Below are 24,816 nucleotides of genomic sequence, written 5' to 3' on the forward strand. Positions count from 1 at the left end.
AAAAAAGGGCGGGCGAGGGGGGGTGTTTGTTAAAGGCTTGTTTAAACAAATTCTGTTTGTCCTACATACAAACTAGAGCTTTATGTAATTCATCAGTTTATGTAATTTTGAAGCATAAAGATGAACTTTTGACCCAATGTAGAAATCTTGTCCTAGAGTAAAAAGAAAAGGAGGACTTGTGGCACCTTAGAGACTAACCAATTTATTTGAGCATGAGCTTTCGTGAGCTACAGCATCCGATGAAGTGAGCTGTAGCTCACGAAAGCTCATGCTCAAATAAATTGGTTAGTCTCTAAGGTGCCACAAGTCCTCCTGTTCTTTTTGCGAATACAGACTAACACGGCTGTTACTCTGAAACCTGTCCTAGAGTAGCCTCAGTTACATTCCATAGAACACAGGTGGCTTAATTTTCATGCACCAATATGATACATATAGTTTCAAGGGGTCAGAGTAGACTCTTAGATATTTCTCAAAAAAGAAAAGGAGGACTTGTGGCACCTTAGAGACTAACATTTATTTGAGCATAAGCTTTTGTGAGCTACAGCTCACTTCATCGGATGCATTCAGTGGAAAAGACAGTGGGGAGATTTATATTAGTCAGTCTCTAAGGTGCCACACGTCCTCCTTTTCTTTTTGCAGATACAGACTAACACGGCTGTTACTCTGAAACCTGAGATATTTCTGTTGTCCTTTCGAAACATGAGGACATGCTTCCGAAAAGTAAAGTTCAGTCTTTCTGACTTCCATCAGGAAGCAGCAGCAGAGCCACCCGGAGGAATTTAGCAGGAGTTCTTCAAAATTATGGCTCGAATGTTGTTTTTTAAGTCAGGGGGATTTTTGTTTAGTTCTGAGGGTATTTCAAATTCAGAGGCTATTTGCTAGGACAGCATAAGATGCAAGGTAGCTCCAACCTTAGACCAACGTCCTTTAGCGAGCATGGTGTAGAAGGGAAGAGCATTTAGAAGAGAAACTTATTTAGACATAGCAGGCCAGCTGTGTGCAGTCATATTCCTTTTTCTGCTACTATTCAAATTAATAAAGTTTCTGATTCATAGTTAGGTCCCTACCAAATTCACAGCCATGAAAAACACGTCGCGGACCGTGAAATCTGGTCTCCCAGCACGAAATCTGTTGTGTGTGCTTTTACCCTATACTATGCAGGTTTCACAAGGGAAACCAGCATTTCTCAAATTTGGGGGTTCTGACCCAAAGGGGAGTTACGGGGGGGGCCACAATGTTATTTTAGGGGGGCCACCCTTACTTCTGTGCTGCCTTCAGAGCTGGGTGGCTGGAGCACGGCAGCTGGTGGCCAGGCACTCAGCTCCGAAGGCAGGGCCCCGCCAGCAGCGCAGAAGTCAGGGTGGCAATTCCAGATCACGCCACCCCTCTGTGCTGCTGCTGGCGGCAGCTTTGCGGTCAGAGCTGGGCTCCCGGCCAGCAGCCGCCGCTCTCCAACTGCCCAGCTCTGAAGGCAGCGCCCCCGCCACCACCAGCAGCGCAGTAGTAAGGGTAGCGGGACCGCAACCCCCCCTACGATAGCCTTGCGACACCCCCCCCCCGCCCCACCCCCACCCCCCCACCCACAATTCCTGTTTGGTTCAGGACTCCTACAATTACAACACCATGACATTTCAGATTTAAATAGCTGAAATCATGAAATTTACCATTTTAAAAATTGTATGACCATGAAATTGACCAAAATGGACCGTGAATTTGGTAGGGCCCTATTCATAGCACAGGCTGCCACAGTCCTGCGCTGCATGAAGCCTACGTTTAGTCTGCTATAAAGTGACAAGACAAAGTAAGCAGTATTATTCATTTCAACATAAAGACATTCCAAATTAAAAGGTCAGTGCATGGGACTGAGAATCAGAGCTCCTGCAGTCTAATGCTATCTTTGCCACTGTTTGGGATCATTAGCCAAGGTCATACAATCCCGGCCTCATTTTCCCCATAGATAAATTGATGCATCACCTTCATGATAGGGCTGCTGGGAAAACTAAAGGTTGTAAGGAGCTCTGAAACCTTTGAATTGCTATAAAGTGAAAAACATTGAGGGGTTGTACGAGGAACCTTTCACCTTCAGAGAACCGAAATGTTTAGCAAAAAAATGCTATGAAATTTTTGCTAACACACATCACTGAATGGTAAATAGACTTGGGTTTAGGTACAGTATATTTGAATTGCTTAGCTCAGTCTGACAGCCCTAACTGCTTTGCGTCTTCGGATTTGATCTGTGAGCTTGGGTTAGCATTTAGTCTTACCTGTATAAAATGCTGCCAAACTTATGCTTTTCAGGTTAGTTAATGTGCCTAGATTTTAGAAAATGGGGAAGGGGACCTTTAAGGACATTGAGGTGCCCTTTCCTTTGAAGTTTGGAGGGCTAGATGAGTGATTCAATGCTGACGAGTTTCTGTTACATGCAGCTAAACATTTCCCTGGATGTCAGGTGTTATGGAAGAACAAAGTTAGAAGACAAGAACTGATGCACGCAAGACAGACAACCAGGAAGTTTGGCATTTATTTTAAGGGGGTTTTCCTTGTAACCAGACAATTACCATAACCCGTTTTCATCAACGAGCTTCAGAACACAGCCCCTTTTCACAGAGAAGCCCATTTGGTACGTGACTTGGAAATCAACATTCATAGTTAGAATTTTTATAAATGAAGAGCACAAAGATGAACCAATATCACGATGCTTCTCAGAAGGGCAGTACCACAAGCACAGGATGGCTGAGAATGATGGAGGTGGATACGTGCTTGGACTTTTGCCCTTTCAAGACAGAACAAGAAAAAACAGTATACAGGCAGCTAGAGATCAGATCTACAGTTGCTAGTTTTTGGCACTACTCGGGGAATTGTGAGTTCCAGTGGATTATCTCCAATTCAAATGCTTCGGGCTCTTGCTGTTCATGTTTCTAGTGCTCCTTCCAAAATGGATAATGCAAAACTCTTGGACAGTCTGTAAACCAATTGGTCTGCTTTTAAACTTAAGGACAGACTCCAAACAGAGGGGCAATCCACTTAAATCTGGCCCTTCTGGAGCAAGCTTAGGAATTGGTTCATCCTTGGATCTTTCCTTACTGGAGATCAAATAGCATTGTCACTCAAGTCATTTTTTCCCTTTAAAATAAGCTAATATACAGAATATAAAGCACAATATTTACAACAATACAGTAAACAGTTTCATTTCCACTCTGAACAGTAGTCTGTTTTAATGAGTATTAAAATAAAACTCTCACATGAGCCAAAAAAAACCCTAACAGACACAAAGTGACATGGCATGGAAAGGAGTTAATTAAGGTCTCCCCTTTAAACACTTTAAAAAATAAATACCATTTTTGGCAAAATTTAGCTAAAAAATAGCTTAACCCTAGGGACAGATGACTTTGTATATTCCTTTCAGTGAAACTCTATTATTAAGGAAGTGTGGTTAAGTGCCCAAGCTCTTAACCATCTTAAACATTTATTTCTAGAACAAGATTTAAGATTAACTCTGTATGGGTTGTCACTTTAGGCAGCCAACAAATTAAACATGGCCCAGATTTGCAGCACAGGGGTACATGTATATTTCACCATGGGAATGATTTGGACTGTCAATTTCAAAACCTTTAGACAAGTACTGCAATGAAGTCAAATGTGTAACTATTTCTTAAGCAGTTTTTCTGATGTTAGCATCACTGCCTGCCTGAAAAGACAGACCTATTCAGATTTAAGACCATATCTTGTTTGTGAAAGTGCTTCATTATTGGAGTGCCACAAGTCACAGATAAGGAGACCTGACATGCTCTTTTAAAGAGTTGAGGGCCTCATCAGCATCCAACTTCATCCAGCCTCTCAAAATCTCTGCTACTTCAAAAAGATGAGCTTTCTGAAAGGCTGCTTTAAATACAAAAGACGAAGACCCCAAAGCTATGCACAAATGCATGTGAAGACATTTTAAAAGGAAAATTTAAGCTCAAGTAAGAAGCTAAGTTCAAAGCTTGACAGGTAAGTCTTTCAAGTACACTTTTAAAAATGGTATTTAGTACAAGCCTACATGTGTAAAATTTGCTTGATGATTTGGGATCTTGGTATTATCTGTTATGTTTTTATGCTGGAGGCGAGGGGCACTATCAGGTCAAAGTTAGTCTAAAATTTAGGTTTTGTGAAAATGAGATTGGACAAAACTTAAGGCCAACAAATGTTTCAGTGATTTTTATATAATTTCAAAGGAAAACTTTTAAGCATGTCTTTGCTGTGTCTGCAATACAAATATTGCTTCTTTGTGCTAATGCACCAGCTCCTTTAAATAAAAGTCTAGAAACAAAATGTGAAAGAAGCGATCTGAGTATTACCTTGGATCCTTGGTCAGCATTATTATCCAAGCAGAGTTTAAATTCCAACAGAACAGCTTAGGTGAAAGACCCTTTTACAGTTTTCCACCGTTATAAGCATTAATAGCATTAAGAGTTTAGTCAGCAGCACTCCCTTTCAAACATTATGCTGCTCAAAGATGTAGCAGTCACAAAAATGAAGCACCGTCAGAAGCCCTTCATTATTAAGATGTTCTTCACTACATGTTCCAGGTACAAACATTCTTCCATCAATATTGATCTTTCCACAGTACAGAAATAAGGAAAACATAAGCAAATATCTGCTTCATTTCAACAGGTTTATGGGTGTTCCTGGTATGGCTGTAAGCACTCCTGTGCCACCAATGCCATCACTCATCCTAAGGGCCTGTCTCCACTTACAGGTGGGTGCAGCAATCCATCCACCGGGGGTCGATTTAGCGGGTCTAGTGAAGACTCGCTAAATCAACTGCCGATCACTCTCCCATCGACTACCGGAACGAGAAGCATAAGGTAAGTCAACGGGAGAGTTTCTCCCATCAACCCAGTGCGGAGTAGACATCGCAATAAGTCAACTTAAGGTACATCGACTCCAGCTACATTATTCACATAGCTGGAATTGCATCACTTAGGTCAACTTAACCATGTAGTGCAGACCTGCCCTGAGTCTGGACTGACAATGGGAATTTCAGTTTTTGAAAGCAAGTATGTTATGTTAATATTTCCTTTACCATATCGAAATTGCAACCAGTTCTAAAAAGCCTTCCTACATACAGAAAGATTCTGATCTCCAACTGGTATAATTCCATGGAGTTACTCCCCATTTATACTGGTGTAAGGAAATTAGCAATCAGGCCCCTCAAGTCTGAATTGCAGTCCTAATATATTCTACCCTGCTAGAGGGTAAAATACAAATCTTATTCTAGGTCAAATTTTAAAAATGTAAAATATGCATCTGAAGTATCATTTGTGGTTAGCAGAATAGATGTCAGTCCATACTCACCCTCTAATAGAAGGCATTAGAATCAGTGAAGATGGGGAAAGATAATTCTGCAGTTACAGTAATGTTCGCAACATATGTTTTTCTTGCTATGAGGAAGAGATGGGAGGAGTGTTTCACAGACAGCCACACCTGTTACATTTGTTTCTCATGCTGATACTTGAAAGTGTTGAGAATTTGGAGTCCCATAAAACAGAGAATACTTTACAGAGGAAGACCTGTATTTGCTAACTGACTTCTGTTTGCATGTTTAAAAAAAAATATATATATCTAGAAAATAGAATAAACTGTGTTTATTTATAAATAGATTACACATTTCTCTTAGTTGCATTTAATGTTTTTCCAACCCATACTTTAAAAAATGCTTTCATTCCTTGTTTCTTGCCGGAGCTAACGTAGTATTTATTAAATCCTTGAAAAACGTTTGTACCACATGATTCTTTGGACTTTTTGAAGAACATGCATCCACAAAAGCACTGAGATTTATTCACTGAAAACACTGTTTTTGTACAAATCCATTTTAGGAATTTGATCTACTTTATTACACTGCTAACAAGCAAAAAAAGTTTGCTTTCTTGAAATCCTCTTTAAAAAATGAGGAAAAAAACAATGAGGAGGATTTACTGATAAGTCTAAAAAAGTGTCAATATGACACTGCGTTAAAAATAGAAAATAAAAAAAGTATTTACAGCTTTACAAAGGAAAAAAAGAGGTCATCAAAATGATTTCCAGCATTTTCACAATTTTTCTTCTGGCAAGCTTTTGATCTGGTCACTACAGATGTGTTAAATACAGACAAAATGGGACCACCGTCAGCTAAATCAGCAGCATCATTTGAAACAAAACTAAACAAAAAACCGCATGGGAAAACGACCATCAATAACTACCAAGGGGCAGACCCCGCTAGCTATCAGGTCCAATGCCTTGACTAAAATATAACCCCAAACCCAGGTATGAAGACAAACTTTAAAAATGGATTACATATGGTTATAGAAAAAACAGACAACAACAACAACCATGGTCATTGCTATTACCATCATACACATTTCATCATCATACACATTATTTCTTATTCTTTACTATACAGCTATCCTCACCTCCTACATTTCCAAACAATGCAACCTCATTACAGATGCTCCTCATAATTATGGCTATGAGATGAACTGTAGGTTACAGATTACTTGTATCAACAACTAAGTTTTGCTTCCTCAAGCAGTTCACTCTAACGCAGGATACTCTTCTCTTTCCCTGCCTCAACATGCCAACCATTAAAAGGTAAAACATTGAACCAGTCTCCTTGCAGAATACTGCATTTTACAAAGAAAGCAGCAGCAGCTAAGTAGGACGGCTGTTTAAACTGTTCAACTTCTCCCCTACAAAAGAGGTTTTCATAATCTGAGGACAGCTGACTGGAAGTCTCCAGGAAGGCTGTCTCATTACAGGAGCAAACTCCTGTTATAAACAATGTTTCCTCCAAAGTCACTAGAGAACGAACTACAAACATTCAGCTTTGGCAGGTGGTCTCAACCTTTCGAGAAACCTAATATATTTAGCAGCTGAGGTTCAAAGAGGCTTGGTAACCTTAAAAATACTTTAACTGAAAACATGGGAGTCCCACTCCCTTATCAAAAGGGCACAACTGACATGTATTTTTCACCCCACCCCGCAAATCCCACTCCTAGTGAACATAATTTACTGCTTTGGCTAGATAAGATATGCTAGGAATGAGCACTTTGGAATACAGGTTTCTTTTAAAAAAGGACCTAAGCACAATATTACACATGTAATGAAACATTTTAAAAAGGCCACTGAGGTACAGTCTGACTGATAAAAGAGTTCCTAACAAGAGATTATGCACAAGTGGCTTGAATGTTTCAAACAGCAAGAAAAGTAAAATTGTGTGTCCTTGCATTACAGTTCTTTTCGTGGACGGGAGTCATTTAAAACTCACATTGTGGATCCAGAAGGGTCTCATCACAGTTGTTCTTCCCACCTGGAAAGATATGGGGGGGCCATATGTTTCAGATAGCCCACATAATTCAGTCTGGGTCTATGAAGTCAGCTACAGGACACTCAATGGGAAGAGTAATGAGAGAATTACAGGCAGCAATGCAGGGAACCAGAGTCGATAAGATGGTACGGTACACAAAGCTACTGTACAAGCAAGGATCTGTCACTTCTACCAGAGTGAAGCAAGTTGTGCAAAATTCCAAGAGGCATTCTCTGCCTAATACAGACACTTGTGCTCTGTTATGGAGAAAGCAGCACTCTTCTGTGTACTAGATTTTGTTTGCTCACAATGCCATCCCCTGATTTTATTTCAAGTTGATGGGTACAGAACAGCCATCTCAGCACCACTTAACACTGAGAGGATGCTAAAAACCTGACATTTCTCTGTCCAATCTACATGAAATAGTATGGGAAGAAAACCACTCCCACTCCCAGTATTTTCCAACCGCTGTGGGAGGAGTTTCATGAAAGGGGGGAAAAAATAATAATTTGAAATTTAGTCTCTAAGTCTTAAAATGGTCACTAGCTACATAGTTACTTCTAAGAGATATTAATTAGGTCTTCAACAGTGGCCTGCAAAACAATCTGGTATGGTCTTCCGCTTGCTTACAGTCAGGGGATTTCCATTCCCCTTTTCTCTTGGCTCAGTTGTGATAACTCCTAATTATAACCAAGAACAGCCCATCTCATGCCACCAGCTCCCTGAATAGAAAGTAAATAAATTAGACTTTTGATGCTGCTTTCTCTGGTTTAAAATACAGAGGAACAGATACATAAGGCCTAGGTCTACTTGCTTTCTCACAGAGAAAGCACATGGCTGTTATTCCCTAATTCCAGAGCAGCAGTAGTTTAGGATTTGTTTTACTGTGCCCTAAAAAGCATTACAGTATTTTCTGATTTTCAGCTTTTCCAAAGAACAGTGGTCTGTAATGATATCACATCTCAAGCCTACATCTATAGCATAGTGTGTCAGTTTACCCTGATGCTTCAACCACGCTACTCATGAAATTGCATTTTATGCTGCTTATATCCCAGACAGTAAAGACAGACCTGCAACTATTATGATTAAAAAAAAGTATTGGAAAAAAAATTCAGGAACTGAAGGGCTGATCCCCCTCCTAATCCCATCCCAGGAAACAAAGGCATTATAACAGACATTCCTCCACAAAGGAAGCTCTACAGATAACTAACATGTGCAACTGTGTTTTTTAGCTTTCCTTCCACCAAGAGATAACTCAAGCCCAGCAGGGACCAAACATTCCATATAAATAAGGCAAGCTTTTTTTTTTTTTTTTTTTTTTGCATAGTAGTTTAACGGTGATATTCCCACCCCAGTGTACCCTGTCCATCTGCTTTGCCACCGAGCTGAGAACTGCTTCTTGGGATTCTAGACTCAGGCAAAAAGCTTGTGCAGATTCCAAAGGTCCCTCCACCCAGACAGATGGCATAGAGATTCCTTTAGATACCTTATAATTGCATGAGCCTAAAGTCTGCCTCTAACCCACTGCTATTTTTAAATGGGGTTAACGGCTACATTTGGAGGTGTTTACATTTTTTATTTATTTATTTATTTTTTTGGTCAGACAGCTGTGGTCATCATACTGTAATTGTGTTGTGTTCCATGCTCATTTTGCCACAGTGTTCCTTTCGCCAATCAGTGCAGCACTTCAGTAAGTTGTAAGTCTACCGAAACACGCAAAACTTTTCCAGCACCATTCTCTGCTGCGTCCAAATTTTTTTCCCCCTTTTTTTATTTTTCTTATAAAAAACACCTGCTATTAATATTTCATTAGAGCTCAAAGTGGCTCAGCTTGGGGCAAAGGCACAATTAAAACACCATATTTTCTTACAGAATTCTGCATTTGTAATTTGTAGAACAGTAGAAATGTACAGCACCAATCCTTGGGTGGGGTGGGGATGCGTATTGGAATGAGTCTTCAGGAACCCTGTGCCAGGGCTTATTAGTCTGTTCGGTCAGCATTCTATTTTTTCATTTTTTTTTTCTTCTGTATTTTCCCTTTTACTGGAATGCTCTGATTATGTATCAGCTGACCATAGGCTCCACATCCGCCTCTCTGTCAAACTCATCTTGAATCTCGTCTGTGTTTCCTGAGTCACTGCTGGCTACAGAGCTGGGAGATGGAGAATTTCTGCAGAGAAATGTAGAGAAAGGTTTAGACAAAGTTCAGCAAGTGATGCTGTTAAACATTGCTCTTTCTGTTCATTTTAAGAAAAAAGGGTCCCTTTCCATCCTCAGGTAAGATGAAAAAGTGTCCTATGTCACTGTATCTGGACTTACATTTTCTAATGAGTATTAATAGTGATATTTAGCACTTCTCATCCATAGAATCTCAGTGTTGTACAAATGTGAGCATCACTAGCCCCGTTTTACTGATGGGAATGTGGAGGCTGAGTGCGCAAATGACACACAAGTCTTCAAACACAACAGTGAGCATCAAGCCTCTTTGGAAGGTGCGTAAAACTTTCTTTCTAAACTGAAGAAAGCATCAACAGGAAGTATTTTACTTCAATGCTTTTTAATGGACTGTTAGGCAATGTGTCTGCAGGAGGAGTTCTTAGAGAACAGCAGAGAACCAAGGAACATCCTATTTACCTGTCAGCTGAGCCTTTGATAAGTCTACGACAGGTTTCCATCTGTACGTCCAGGCCCCTCTTCATGCTGCACATTTCCATGTATTCGTGGAGGTGGCGATTCATGTCACTCTTGGCTGTGGCTAGCTCCAGCTGTCCAAAACAAGAGACGGTGGTCAGCATATAACAAGGAGACTTGCTAAATCCCCGTCCTCTCCAGTTTTAAGGGTTGTTGGCATACTGAATGTCATGCAAGCACTCCAGTTACCTATTCCATACACATTCATGAGGTCCACAGGGCAGCCTTACTTTCCATCTTATCTGAGGTTACCATATTTATCAGCTTCTTCCCAGTACTGCAATCCTATTTAGTTTTAGTTTAGTCTTTCAACAGCTCTTGGCTACTAATTGTTTGCATCCTGTTTGTCAATGTACAGTGATTCCTTAAACTTGCAAACTGCCTGTGAGATGCTATTTATATTTTATGGCTCACAGATGGAGCATAAAGATCTTGAGAAGCTATACTAGTGCAGCCTGGCATTCTCTGAAATCATTCCTTAGCAACTAGAGGGGTTTCCCAAAGAGAAAGAAAGGATGTTGTAGAAAACTGACAAAATCTCAAAGTATTTTTATTTATACTCGTCTGAGCTGTCCTTTACCCACTAGTTACAACGTTATGCTCACTCAACATAGTAGTCTCAAGTAAGTTATTGCACTATTGAGGAAGGATGTGCTATACTGGATGCGATGCTGAGGGTCAAGTTCTGCAGTTACATATATACACTCCATCATCTTCAGTGGTCTGAAATTGAGCACACAATTTGGCCCAGGGAGTGTACCCACAGTACTGAAGTTCATAACAGATTTTTAAGATGGTAAATAAATCCTTGAGTATTTTTCTTTCACAGGGCACTCTCTCACCTCGATCTGTCCTATTGTTTCCTGATATTCTTGGTCTCTTGTTTTGAAGAAAGATTCTGTTTCATGGATCAAGTTCCCCAGATTCTCCTCCTGCTACAGAAGAACATTACAGGCCAGTTAGTTGGGACAGATTAAAACAGTTTATGGAATAGCTCATTTAGGTCCCAATCATGTAGCCCTTTAATTACACAACTAGCCCTACCCCACCCTTAATCCACTATGACTGCTTGTGGATAATAACTTCAGGATTTGTCCCACACAGTCACATTTTTCAACGTGTTTAGGCACTAGTAGAATTTTCAAACACCCTTCAGCGTCCAAAACTCATTGATTTCAATGGGTGTGGGTGCTTAGATACTTTTGAAAATCCTACTAGGTGCCTAAAGAACTAAAAATCTGCCCTTTAGTGACTCTGACTTCTAAAGACCTCCATGACTTCAGCCCTGGCAGCTGGGAGCTGCAGGGTCCCACCGCCTCCCACAGCAGCAGGGAGCTGTGAGGTACTCCTGCTGCCTCAGGCAGTGGGCCTTCAAGCTCTACAGCTCCTCGCCAGCCACAGGGGAATCCCCTGCAGCTCTGAAGCTCTGCGCCCTCACGGGTGGTGGGGACCCCAGAGCTCCCAGCCACCATGTAGCTGCCCAGTCCCTTTCCCATTTTATCATGATATTTTTAGTAAAAGTCAGGGACAGGTCACAGACTTCTGTGACTTCTCCTTTTTGCCCGTAGCCATGACAAAATCTTAGCCTTAATTATGGTTTGAAATAATTTTTCAGAAGTGTTAGTTTATTTGTAAACAAGGAATACTGCTTTGGAAATCTGGTTTATAGATTAACTTAATCACCCTTATTTACTGAGTCTCTGATTTTGGCACTGCTCCGGCAGGAGAGACAGCCACTGCTCCAAGGAGTTTGCACTGAATAAACATGAGTAGTGTAGCCAGGTGCCAGACAAACCAACCATGATACACTGGAGATATTTTGGAAGATTACGGCTACCAAACATTGAGCAATGAACAGATCCCTATAGGACACTCTAGAAACAACCCCACTTGATCAACAATTACCTATTTATAATTACTTTGAGACCTATCAGTTAACCAGTTTTTAATCCATTTAATACGAGTAACATTGATTTAACATTGATTTTTAAAAAAAAAAAGCATTATACAGAAATCAATGTCAAAAGGGACAAAATCAAACGCCCTACAGAAGACTAAGTATACCATCACAGTTAAATTTTGTTTGATGAAACCTATTTTCCATAAGACTATGATGATTGGCATTAATTACGCTACCATCCTTTAATTCTTTAAATATTGCATCCATATCAGCCTTTCCATGAGTTTGCCTGGGACCGATGTCAGGCTAGCAGGCCTATGATTTACCAGAGTTATCCCATTTTCTTCTTTTCCCATGCAAAAGGGTTTTAAGGAAGGAGGCCACAAATGAAGGTGGCTGGGGTGTTGAATAAGAACTCTACTGCGGGAGACTCAGGCATGTAAACCACTATGATGCTAAAGCCCAGACACACTCAGTCTGTCTTAATTCAGAATCTCCATGTACAAGGCAAATCTACCCTTTCCTTGTGTAATATTCATTCAGAAGGATTTAAGCCTCTTAAAACCTTTAGAGTTACACCACAGAAGGTCTGAGTTCTGTAATATGCCACTGATAACTGAGCTTATACATGCACACATGGCTATATGCAAATAATCTGTCACTAATTCCAGCACACAGCTACATTACTTGATCATTCTGGCACTCTCCCGGCTCACCAGAAGACATATAGCTAAATATGCAGTATTCTGCAGTCTTAGCTCCTTTAAGTAATCTCTGCAGTTTCAGCATGTGCCATATGATACACAAATGGAAAGATGTAAATTAACACACTCCTGGCAGTCAACACAAGACAATATTCAGAAGACAGCTGCCTCAGCATCTTTACATTCTAGTGGTGACGGGGTGAGGAAGGCAGAATTCCTACTCACCCAGAGCTGTCATGCTACTCAGTAATGGAGTAACAGTGTATACACCTCTAAGGTGCCCCTGTTTAAATCTTATCTCCCAAAGCCTGTCTCAAACACTCAAAATTTCTAAAAGAGGAAGCTTGTAGCAATCAGATTTATTTCAAACAGACTTAGAAATCTTATTAACAGCAAACTCCATGAGATTATTGCCAGATGGCCTTATCAAAAGGGGAGACAGAAGCACAGGATCCATTGTTTCAGAAGATACCAGAGACCCTATCCAGCCCGGTAATTCAAGTCTTTTGGCTTTGTCTGCACCACATATAACAAAGACATTTTATAAAAATACCTGGATGGCCAAAGTCTTTAAGCTCATCACATCTGTGAAATGTGGATACTATTCTACACAGATTATCTAAATAGATATTATTTCCACAGTGCCACAGCTGTACATAGCACTTTACACAGAAAGTGAGATAACGGCTCCTAAGGGTAGGAGCCAAAGGTAGTTAAACGACTTCAAGGGATGATGAGCAAGTGTGAACAATGTTCCCTCTAATTTTTGACAGGCCATGTGTGCAAAAAATTTCTTCTTGCAAATTTTTGTGCACGCGCACAGCTTAGAGGGACCAGTGAGTCAGAGTATGGGAAGGATAAGATTTAAAGCAATAGATCATGAGATGCAATAGTTTAAAAAAAGTATCTTGTTAGTTTCTTTTGCCTTGTATTTTATTTTTAACGTTATATTTAAGTTTTGAGGGAGCAAACAGACAAGACTGATGGAGTGTAGATCAGTATCAGAAAGCAAGCCAAAACCATTAGAGGATCTGAAAAAGCATGTTTTCATGGCCAACTGAATCACCAGCCAAAGATACAAAGGCTGAGAGTAGCTATACATGATAAGCTGCAGCGTGCCATCTCCTGAAGGAAATAAATGGGAAACAAGTGAAAAACAGAACAACTCAGCTCACTTCTCCTTGCAGGTCAACTGAAGGATTGCAGTTTGTGAAGTCTTCCCAGAGAAGCAGGGTGTCTTCATTCTCCTCCCATGTTAAACTGTCACAGTCATCATCAAAATCAAATGTCTCACGCCTGTTAAAAGAGCAGTTACAAAAAAAAAAAAAAAGAAGGGTAGAAATTATTTCAAACCATTTCTTTCCACAGCCTTGGAAATACCTTCAAAAGAACAGCCTTAAAACACTACATTAAAACTATAGGAGAAAAGGAAGAGAAACAGAAATGCAACAGCTGAAAAATCTAAAGGCTATTAAAACAGGCTCTGCTGCTCTGTCTGGAAGGTTCCGATACCTGGGTTTCTCCCCACCCTGCAACAGAGTACTGGAATCTTGTCAACATTCGATCTACTTTAAACAGACAATTCCAGTTTTGGCCTCTAGATGGTGCTTTAATTTTGCTATTTCAGCACTGAACAGTTGCTAAACCACAAGAATGTTTTAAATTATTCCGTTATGTAGGAGGACTGAAAACGCAGTTTGCAGAATTAGTTTGAAGACAAGTTTGACTGAAAATGTAGTTTTAAATGTTCCCAAAAGCAAAGGCCAATAGAATGGTTCCCATGGATTTTTTTTAAAGTGTCAAATGGAAAGTTTACACACAAACATTCTGCCTGCAGCACTAGCAAATCAAATGTTGCAGTTCCAAGAAAGAGACCCACTGTGAACAAATTAAATAGACTCCACTGATTTTCATTCTCCAAACAGAAGCACAAAACCGCATGAGTAAAAAATCCTGTTTACTTTCTCATTTAAATTCCATTTTGAGTAATAGTTTCATTAACATAGGTTAAAAATAGCCTGCAATAATTTTTAATTTGACAGTCCCTTTAATTTGGTCAGTTGCTAAGTAAATTAAAATTACAAGAAAGAAGAGACTTGAGACACTTGAACAGCAGCAGAATGGAAATTCTATTCTAGCTACTTTGTTTCTTTTCCTTGTTAAAGCAGAGCGGGGTGGAGGGGAGAAAGGCTTCTTGTTTTATATTCTCTCAATTGTTTCAGGCTTAGACATATTTTTGTTTCCTGAGTTCATTTCCTTTTAAGATGATCACATCAAGCCGGAAGTTGAGTCCAACTCTGTATCTTATGAAGAAGTTAAAGAACTTGGCAAGAGGACAGGCAGGGAACGTACGTCTACTGATGACCAGCCTTGCTTATTTTTAAAACTTCTAGTTTAATGCACCCACCCTTCACAGTCTGTTCAATCATAGAGTTCTTTTCACTCTAAGAGCTCACTGTTTGAAAAGACAAAGACCACACAATTTAAACTGCTGTCTGCTTTAGCTGTATTCATTGTTCAAAGAGGGTTATTTGTTTTATTTGAATGCTCAGGACCTTTCACTAATAACAGTGCTTTAATGATGCGCCTCATTAATTACAGCTCAAAAAACAAATTATTTTCATCTCTGGTGTTGGTATGAGTCCATACCCACAAATCCATTACCACAAAACCCAAGGGGATGTAAGTTTGAAATACCTTTGTTTATCACAGGTCACTTAAATGAACCTATGACCATTCAGTGTTATTTAGATCAACTACATTTGAAGTTAATAACAGGATTTCTATGTGCTACTGCTGATACAGGAGTTTTTTCTTTTTAAATCAAGTTTATAAAAACAACCATTGTAGAAGCCTGTTGCATTTTAATAATGAAGCCATAAATTACTGCAAAGCTTACGTCAGTAATTAATTGAAAGGAAAAAGGAAAGCAAAAAACGCACCAGCAGCATGTAGGGCTGCGTGAGAAGAGATAAGAAAGACACAATGAAGAGGGGTTAGTGTCCTACTCAAGAATCTTCAGAATGATGTCACAAATAAGTCCCCCGCAATAGAAAGTTTTATAAGGTGTGTGTGTGTTGTAGACCTGGAAGATTTATTTGCTAATTAGGAGAGTATTAGAGACAGAGTATTAAGAGGACTTCACCATACAAACCAAATCTTAAGTTCCTTGTTTTTTAAACTAGTGTTGGAATTAGTGTTTGTATCATGTTTTCAGTATAATACCGTAAATGCTAATTACTACTAAAAACTCCACAAAACTCCACTGTTGGTTTGCAGTTAAGCACACTGAATTTCAGCAACGAAGGAGTAGTAAAGAAACCTAAAATGCATTTCTATTACACTATGAAATAACTGCAGCTGGCTGAACTTTGACAAGGAGAAGAGGGCCAGAGGGATGTGATAGTGAGCACCTAAGATCCACATTTGGAGTGGCATTAACAAGGGAGCCATCTACAGCTCTCCAGCTCAGGGAGTTCCCATTATGTAAGGCTTGAAAAGCCTTATAGTGACTATTTTGATAGCAGCCAACCAGGGCAGAAAGCAATGAGCCTGAACTCTAGAGATTGTGAAAATTTACTATCTAGTACCATATCTTGTCCTATGTTGTGCGGGAAAGCACAGAGAGCCTCCCACTTTCCCAATGTATTCATTCAGGAGACAGGCAGGGCACACTCAGTATTTCAACTTCAGGAAAGGGCAGAGCTTGTGCACCTGCTGGTGTTCAAAGCCCCCAGAGCATGCTTGCCACAGTTGGGGGCAGATGCTAGAGAAGCACATGCCAATCCTTTCTAGAGAGGCAGTAAGGAGCATTCCAGAGCTCGTAGCCTCCAACCTTCCTGAACTATCCTGTCCTGCACCAGCAAGATGTTCTGGAGTTTTTGATAGGCTGCTATAGTTCTGCTACCACCACCCCAACTTTTGGGGAGGATGCGGGGGAGGAGTTAAAGCAGGAATTTGCCCTACTAATTCTAATCCACAAGAATACCAGTCCTGAGCAAGACTGTTCCAGCATTAGTGTCCTTAACATCCATAACTAGGTATTCTGGTAAAAAGAAAAGGAATACTTGTGGCTCCTTAGAGACTAACAAATTTATTTGAGCATAAGCTTTCATGAGCTACAGCTCACTTCATCGGATGCATTCAGGTATTCTGGTGTTGGAGTTCCTAGACAGAATCGCCATGACAGTTGGCTAAAGTTAATTCCAAACCGTCCTGCAGAAATTCTGTATTCATATTATGAACTGAGCTTTTAGCAAAGAAGTTAAGGAAAAACAATTATATCTACTCAAATCTCACATTCTCAAACTCTACTCGGACAAAGAGGCAGATGCAGGAAAAAAAATCTCACAACTCTGGAAACCTTTATGCCAGACCATATAAATAAGAGCGGAGTTTCATTCTTGAGCATCATACACGTCAGCTACAAGCAGGGTGATTATTAAATAAAAGTTTAGAAGTCTAATTTCACTATTTATTGCTACTTGCTTTCTGCATTCTACTCGGTGTGGACAGTGAAAATTAACTGTTCAGTTACACTTTTGTTTATATCTAAATTTCACTCCGAGTCTTATGCGGTACTAAAATTCTGCAGTCTGAGTTCAATTAATGCTGAATATTTGGTGAAAAAACTATTTTTACTGGACATTTAGAAAGTTTGTGGAAACACACTGGGGTCTTGGATTGTGACAACACCAAAAATCTGAATTTGGAGTCTCAGTTGATCTGAAAGTCCCACAATAAAGACCTCATACTCTACAGAATACTCACAGCTGATTAAACATTCGCTTCATTTCATCTGTGATGTTCAGAGAACAGCTGACTTCATCATCTGATAATCTGCTGTTGTCTCCATCCTGCTCAGAGAGGTCATCGTCAGATGTTAGCTTGCGTTCTTTCTTTTTGGAAGCAACCTTAATTGGAGAGAAGGGCAGTGACTGGAAGGCTCAACTGAGGTGCTGCACTGAAGGGTGCAGAGAGAAGAAAGGAGAGGTGTTAGGTTAGGTGGAAGATAATGGTTCATCAGTACCCAGTGATTCAGGTGCGTGAGTGACTGCACGCATTAAGGACAGGAATCAGATCTATTAGGAAGTAGTGAACGTAGAGCAAAAGGAAGCAGTTCAAAATGGCACAGAGCAAAGCAAGCTGCAGACTGCCAGAGCTCTACATACAGGATGTACTCACTGGCAACATTATATGGGCTACAGAAAAGCATGCGAAGGCTAGAACGATACAGGGACCAAGCAGAAGCTGGCAAGAATGTCCAGGCAGCAGGCTTGAGAGAAATAACAGTACTCTCCCTCTCTTGCCACTACCATCACAAGACTGGTCCTCTCAGAACTGAACACTCACAGAAAGTACACAACACTCTTTTAAAGGTAATCTTGATTCCATTGCTATTCCCACCCCACTGTCACAGGCACAGATTGCTAGTCATCAGTTTGACAGTACAAGAGATGTGAGAACTGAACTGAACAAACCCAAATAAATGCAGTTGATAGATGTGCAAAGAGAACCAAAAGCTAACTCTGAAAAGTGAAGGATCATTCTTTTGTCCAGTGGGACTTAGGCACAAATATTCATGAGTATTTACAGATGGTGTGATGCAGTCGCTAACATGTTTAAAGCACACAATAAATGCCAAATCTCTTTAATTTTCACTAATTTGCTAACTGAACCATTCAGGACTGGTGTTGCCCTTTGCGCTGATGATTTTAACCACTGCATACTTGATCAAAACTGTGTACTCAATTTAGAACAATAGCACAGTTTTACCACTTATCAAAGTTAAAAGTCAAGATCTCTCTTTAGAAAAATGGAATACTGTTGAACACAGGGGAGCTGCAATTCTCTCCCCCTATCAAGTAGGTAATTTGAATCAATTTCTGTCCAGATTACCAAAAAAAAAAAAAGCGCTAATGAAAAAACTCATGTTTACCTTAGCTAAGCATTTTATAAGATTAAAAAGTTGATTTGGAATGGAGGAGAGTTTACTGTTCACCACATTTAAGACATCCATGTGAAAGGCTCAAGAGAAGGGCAAGGACGTTTTAATAAAAAACCTGTGTTTGTACAGTGCAGCCCTTAGCAGCTACTGTACTGGAAAGATTAAAAAAGTCAGATCTATTTATTTGAAGATGGAAAGTTGAGGTAAGTTGCAAGGGCCAATGATCAATTTAAAATGCAGTTATGATCAAAAATTGACTGTGCTAAAGGCACTTGATCACTCCATAGCTCTGTTGTGTGTCTATTTTGAGCTATAACGGCTTACTTTTGGAGCAAAATAAGTTACTAGTTTTCCCCGGTTAGTACTGCACAGCCAATATAGCTATGGGAAAGTAAACTGTATTCTATTTGCCCTCACATATCAAAGTAATTGTAGTTAACTAACCATCAGTGTCAGAAATTTATTTATTTCTCTTCATGGTGTATGAGCCAAAAATAAGGGCTCAACTTGGAGATCACAGGATGCAAGTACAGTGCATGAAGTTAAATCCTCTTACTTGTGAAGGGAGCAAATCTGATGGAACCATTTAGGTGAACATAGAATCCCAGGATGCTTTTTTGTACAGTTACTTGTAAACTACCACCAAACTTTAATAGTATTTTTCAAAGGACATTCTGAGCTCTCTTTGGAAGGTTTTCTATAAACTCTCAAGTCTTAATACTGCAGCAGATTATGTGGATCATTGTTACAATTGGAGACAGATTCAGGATGAAAAGAAGTCTACTGGGGAGAAATTTCAAAAGAAGTTGAGAATGTTGGATGAAGTTTGAGCATGAACTAAACTCCCCAACATTCCCTCTCTTTTCCCTCCCTCATACTGCCATCATCTTGTCCTGCCCTAGAGAAAATTCAGGGCCTAATCACCTGGAATATCTTGGAAACATCTTCAGAGTTGCGCTGCTGTGCTACATCGCACAGCTTGGCTGTAATATCGATTCGACGGCAGATGTCCATGTCCACCTTCATGGCCTTTTCTTGGATCTTTGTGTCCAGGTCTGTCATGGGCTGCAGGAAGGACAGTAGTGGATTATCTTCTATTGTTACACAGTTCAGGAGTGAAGGGATATGCACTGTACCTCTATAAACCCAGAGCACACCATTCTTACACCACATTGCGCCTGTTCTCCAGGGAAAGGCAAAACAAGGATAGTCTAGATTAGACAACTACTGGAATTAACACTTTCAAATCTGATTCCAACAAATGCAAGTGTTTGAGAATGAAAACTAGCTACTGAGATTCTTTGCTATGGGAACAAGTGACTCCTAGACCTAGCAAAAGTCACCTCTTATGGATTCAGTGAAACTATAAAATGGGGGAGGAAAAGATGTAAACCTGTTAAGCAAGCAAAGAACAAGATGAGAGATTTGATGATACTTCATCACTTTTGCCCACTTCAGATAGGAAGTTAGCACTTCACTGTAAAGAAAAGTTAGTCAGATTCTGCTCCGAAAAAATTGTGCACCAACTTCATATATATCTCACAAACACACAAAAAGTTAAAACAGGGCTAGGTCTATAGAAGTCCATGTGAGTTTGGTACAGAGCAAAAGTAAGAACTGCCACTGCATCATATCGTGCTGCACATTAGACAGAAGTTATATATATTATTTGTAAGTAGCTGCTCCTCCTTCCCCATTGGCAATGTCGCTGCATGATTGTGCGGAGATTTTCTCCATTTACAACTGTAGAGTTTCTGGACTAAAAAAAAAAAAAAAACAACAACTTTGCTTTGTTGGGAAGGACTGACCTGAATGCAAGTCATAGCCTGCTTTCACATAGTATTTGGGAAAACACCAGTCAGATGTGTATTACTCTGTAAGCACTACTTTCAAAGTGGAAATGCTTTTGCTAACTAAATCAGAAAGAAAAGGAGTACTTGTGGCACCTTAGAGACTAACCAATTTATTAGAGCATAAGCTTTCGTGAGCTACAGCTCACTTCATCAGATGCATATCGTGGAAACTGCAGCAGACTTTATATATACAGAGAGAATATGAACCAATACCTCCTCCCACCCCACTGTCCTGCTGGTAATAGCTTATCTAAAGTGATCATCAGGTGGGCCATTTCCAGCACAAATCCAGGTTTTCTCACCCTCCACCCCCCCACACAAATTCACTCTCCTGCTGGTGATAGCCCATCCAAAGTGACAACTCTTTACACAATGTGCATGACAATCAAGTTGGGCTATTTCCTGCACAAATCCAGGTTTTCTCACATCCCCCCCACCCCCATACACACACAAACTCACTCTCCTGCTGGTAATAGCTCATCCAAACTGACCACTCTTCAAGTTTAAATCCAAGTTAAACCAGAACATCAGGAGGGGGGTAGGAAAAAAACAAGAGGAAACAGGCTACCCTGCATAATGACTTAGCCACTCCAAGTCTCTATTTAAGCCTAAATTAATAGTATCCAATTTGCAAATGAATTCCAATTCAGCAGTTTCTCGCTGGAGTCTGGATTTGAAGTTTTTTTGTTGTAAAATAGCGACTTTCATGTCTGTAATCGCGTGACCAGAGAGATTGAAGTGTTCTCCGACTGGTTTATGAATGTTATAATTCTTGACATCTGATTTGTGTCCATTTACTCTTACGTAGAGACTGTCCAGTTTGACCAATGTACACGGCAGAGGGGCATTGCTGGCACATGATGGCATATATCACATTGGTGGATGTGCAGGTGAACGAGCCTCTGATAGTGTGGCTGATGTGATTAGGCCCTGTGATGGTGTCCCCTGAATAGATATGTGGGCACAATTGGCCACATATCTATTCAGGGGACACCATCACAGGGCCTAATCACATCAGCCACACTATCAGAGGCTCGTTCACCTGCACATCCACCAATGTGATATATGCCATCATGTGCCAGCAATGCCCCTCTGCCATGTACATTGGTCAAACTGGACAGTCTCTACGTAAAAGAATAAATGGACACAAATCAGATGTCAAGAATTATAACATTCATAAACCAGTCGGAGAACACTTCAATCTCTCTGGTCACGCAATCACAGACATGAAGGTCGCTATCTTAAAACAAAAAAACTTCAAATCCAGACTCCAGCGAGAAACTGCTGAATTGGAATTCATTTGCAAATTGGATACTATTAATTTAGGCTTAAATAGAGACTTGGAGTGGCTAAGTCATTATGCAGGGTAGCCTGTTTCCTCTTGTTTTTTCCTACCCCCCTCCTGATGTTCTGGTTTAACTTGGATTTAAACTTGAAGAGTGGTCAGTTTGGATGAGCTATTACCAGCAGGAGAGTGAGTTTGTGTGTGTATGGGGGTGGGGGGGATGTGAGAAAACCTGGATTTGTGCAGGAAATAGCCCAACTTGATTGTCATGCACATTGTGTAAAGAGTTGTCACTTTGGATGGGCTATCACCAGCAGGAGAGTGAATTTGTGTGGGGGGGTGGAGGGTGAGAAAACCTGGATTTGTGCTGGAAATGGCCCACCTGATGATCACTTTAGATAAGCTATTACCAGCAGGACAGTGGGGTGGGAGGAGGTATTGGTTCATATTCTCTCTGTATATATAAAGTCTGCTGCAGTTTCCACGATATGCATCTGATGAAGTGAGCTGTAGCTCACGAAAGCTTATGCTCTAATAAATTGGTTAGTCTCTAAGGTGCCACAAGTACTCCTTTTCTTTTTGCGAATACAGACTAACACGGCTGTTACTCTGAAATAAATCAGAAAGGTTTGTTTTGTTTTTAATTTCCTCCATCCAGAGTAATCTTTCTCCACATGAAACTGAAGTAGACTAGAGAAGATTTTTTTTTAATCAAAATGTTTCTATTCAGAAAAAAAAAGTCTACACAAACATGAAAACATTTGACAAAAGTTTTGATAAAAAGTATTTATATCTATTCAGTTTGTCAACAGGACAAAAAACAACCTGCAAATCATTTAGTTAGCCTTTTTTTGTCCTGAATATCATTGGGTAACTATGCAAACACAGTTATGGCTTTCCACACAGCTTTGTGGCCTTCTCTACCACTTTGTTTAACTCCACCTTGCAGAGCTCAGAAAGGCTGGAGGAAGCACTTGTACTTCAAATACAACAGGATGTTGTAGTAAGGATGCAGCTCTAACAAATAGCTCACATTCCGAGTAACTTTCCCAGACCTGAAGAAGAGCTCTGGTGTAAGCTTGTCTCTTCCACCAACAGAAGTTGGGCCAATAAAAGATATTACCTCACCTACCTTGCCTCTCTAAATTGCTCTCCTTCAGACTGTATTTAACCCAGCAAGTATTTCTCTTTTTGATGAACCACCCAAAGAGGGGGGTCAGTGAACTGCTGAATTTTTTAGGAGTAGGCCTACCAGCCCTGAGAGAATGGATGCGATTTCAGGGAGCAGGTTCTGCAAGTTTGCATCAGACCAAGGGGGGGGGGGGGGGGGAGGGATAAAATTCTTATAAAATTACAGACTAGATATGCATCATGAATTATCTTAGCTACACTGCTGGCATCAGCACCTCTTCAGTAAAAGAGAAGTCAGGTGAACCTTAAAATCCTGCTCTTTCATCTTACTTACACATTTTCCTCTCACCTATATTTGCATACTAGCGCTACACACTGACAGTCAGATAATATGCTATGACTATAGCCAGACTGTAAGATAAAGTTCTCAAAACTAACTGCCAGTTATGACATTACCAGATCCCACAGCTTTGGGGAAAATTATAGACTCAAAGAGGACAATGGAAGAACTCCAGAGATATACACAGTTCATAAGTTTTCTAAAAGGAGACAGCAGCACTGCAGACAAAGCCATATCCTGGAACCAATGACACAGATAAACTGGGATATTCTTGATAAGAGCCTTTCACAAAGGTAGAATTGGGAGAGCTGTTTTAGATTTTTTTTTTCTGACAATAACGCTTGTATGACTCAAATCAAAATCACCCTTTATTATAAGAGTACCAATGGCTGCATAATGGCTGAACTTTTACCCTAATAGCATGTGGATTCTCCAATGCATCATTTCAAAGGCTGCAAGTTTGAATGAGGTCGTTGCTAGCTGGCGAGAAGGGAATGGGAAGTCAGGGTTATGGGCTAAGCAGCAAGTTTAATGCATCTCTACACAGACCAGACAGGAAGCGCGGGGAGGTGGGGGCAGGGGGGGAGAGAGTGATCTGTCTGATGCATTAGATCATAAAGGCAGCCATAATATTAACTACAAAGCAGCACTCATTAAGACCATAACCTTTTTATGAATGAAGCCATTTGCATGACAGAGAGATTTCACAAAAGCAGGTGGGGATGGGCCACTCTACTTCCCAGGGTACTTACATCACTCATCAGACCCTTAAAGACAACAAGCTCTGCTTTCAGCCGCTCAATCTTTTCATTTAACTCTTCCTGGACAGCTTCAGCTTCTTGGGCCTCCTATGAGAGAGGAAATAAGGAAATAGCTAAATATCTGAAAGCATTAGTTAACTGCTACGCTTCACAAAGGTGGAAAATAGCTGGAAGGCAATATCGGCTCTTGAAAGCCTGCCCGTACCACCTGCACCAACCTCAATAGTCCCACTGCTACAAATGCAAGTGGTGGAGGGAGCATGGGTGAGTTTCCGGACCAGCCTACCTTGCTGCTCAACCAAGAGCATAGTGGGAGTGAAGAAGAGGAGAATATTTAGATGGAGTGTGGTCCAGGGGTTGCATCGTATCAGCATATTTTCCCCTACTTCAATCTGAACACTAGGAACTTCCGATGTTAAGAGAACCCAAATTCAGGGATTGGTTTTGTTCTATTAAGAAGGGTTCTCATGATGATGAGAGGCTAATGGCTTGGACTACTGTAGCTGAACACTCCAAAGAAGCGCCCCTTTACCTTCATTAAGTTAAGAGATTGCTTTCTGCAAAAGAACTGATACAGGATTAACATCCCATTTATTGCATACTGAAGAATAAAGATGCATTCCTTGCAGATTGAACTAGGTGAATCAAGGCACTCCTCCTGCTTCAATCAAAATTCAGCATCAAGCAACCTAAGGTTTCGAATATTAACAGCTCTATCCAGCAGGAGGTAATTCAGCTGCCACAACTACAAGGGCTCAAGACTCTTAGGATCAAAGAGTAATTAATCCAGACAAAATATTAATTTTAAATGACCACATGAAAGGGGAAAAACCTATACTATGAAGTATTTTAGCTCAAGAGTTGGAGGAATGGTGGTCAG

General features: G+C 40.3%; 1 protein-coding gene across 1 annotated transcript in view; it reads right to left on the reverse strand.

The window, feature by feature from the left end:
- Positions 1-2,470: 2,470 nt before the first annotated feature.
- The window catches only part of IFFO2 (intermediate filament family orphan 2), a 53,929-nt gene continuing 31,583 nt past the window's right edge, over positions 2,471-24,816 (reverse strand). Inside the window, exons 3-9 of the mRNA XM_073317115.1 lie at positions 23,928-24,023; positions 19,491-19,631; positions 17,390-17,532; positions 13,795-13,915; positions 10,858-10,950; positions 9,959-10,089; positions 2,471-9,494 (exon numbers count right to left, since the gene is read on the reverse strand). Coding sequence (XP_073173216.1) covers positions 9,389-9,494; positions 9,959-10,089; positions 10,858-10,950; positions 13,795-13,915; positions 17,390-17,532; positions 19,491-19,631; positions 23,928-24,023 — 831 coding nt within the window. The 3' untranslated portion in view covers positions 2,471-9,388. The remainder of the gene's footprint in view (positions 9,495-9,958; positions 10,090-10,857; positions 10,951-13,794; positions 13,916-17,389; positions 17,533-19,490; positions 19,632-23,927; positions 24,024-24,816) is intronic.

Source organism: Lepidochelys kempii, chromosome 18, assembly GCF_965140265.1.
Source record: "Lepidochelys kempii isolate rLepKem1 chromosome 18, rLepKem1.hap2, whole genome shotgun sequence".
Classification (NCBI taxonomy): Eukaryota; Metazoa; Chordata; order Testudines; family Cheloniidae; genus Lepidochelys; species Lepidochelys kempii.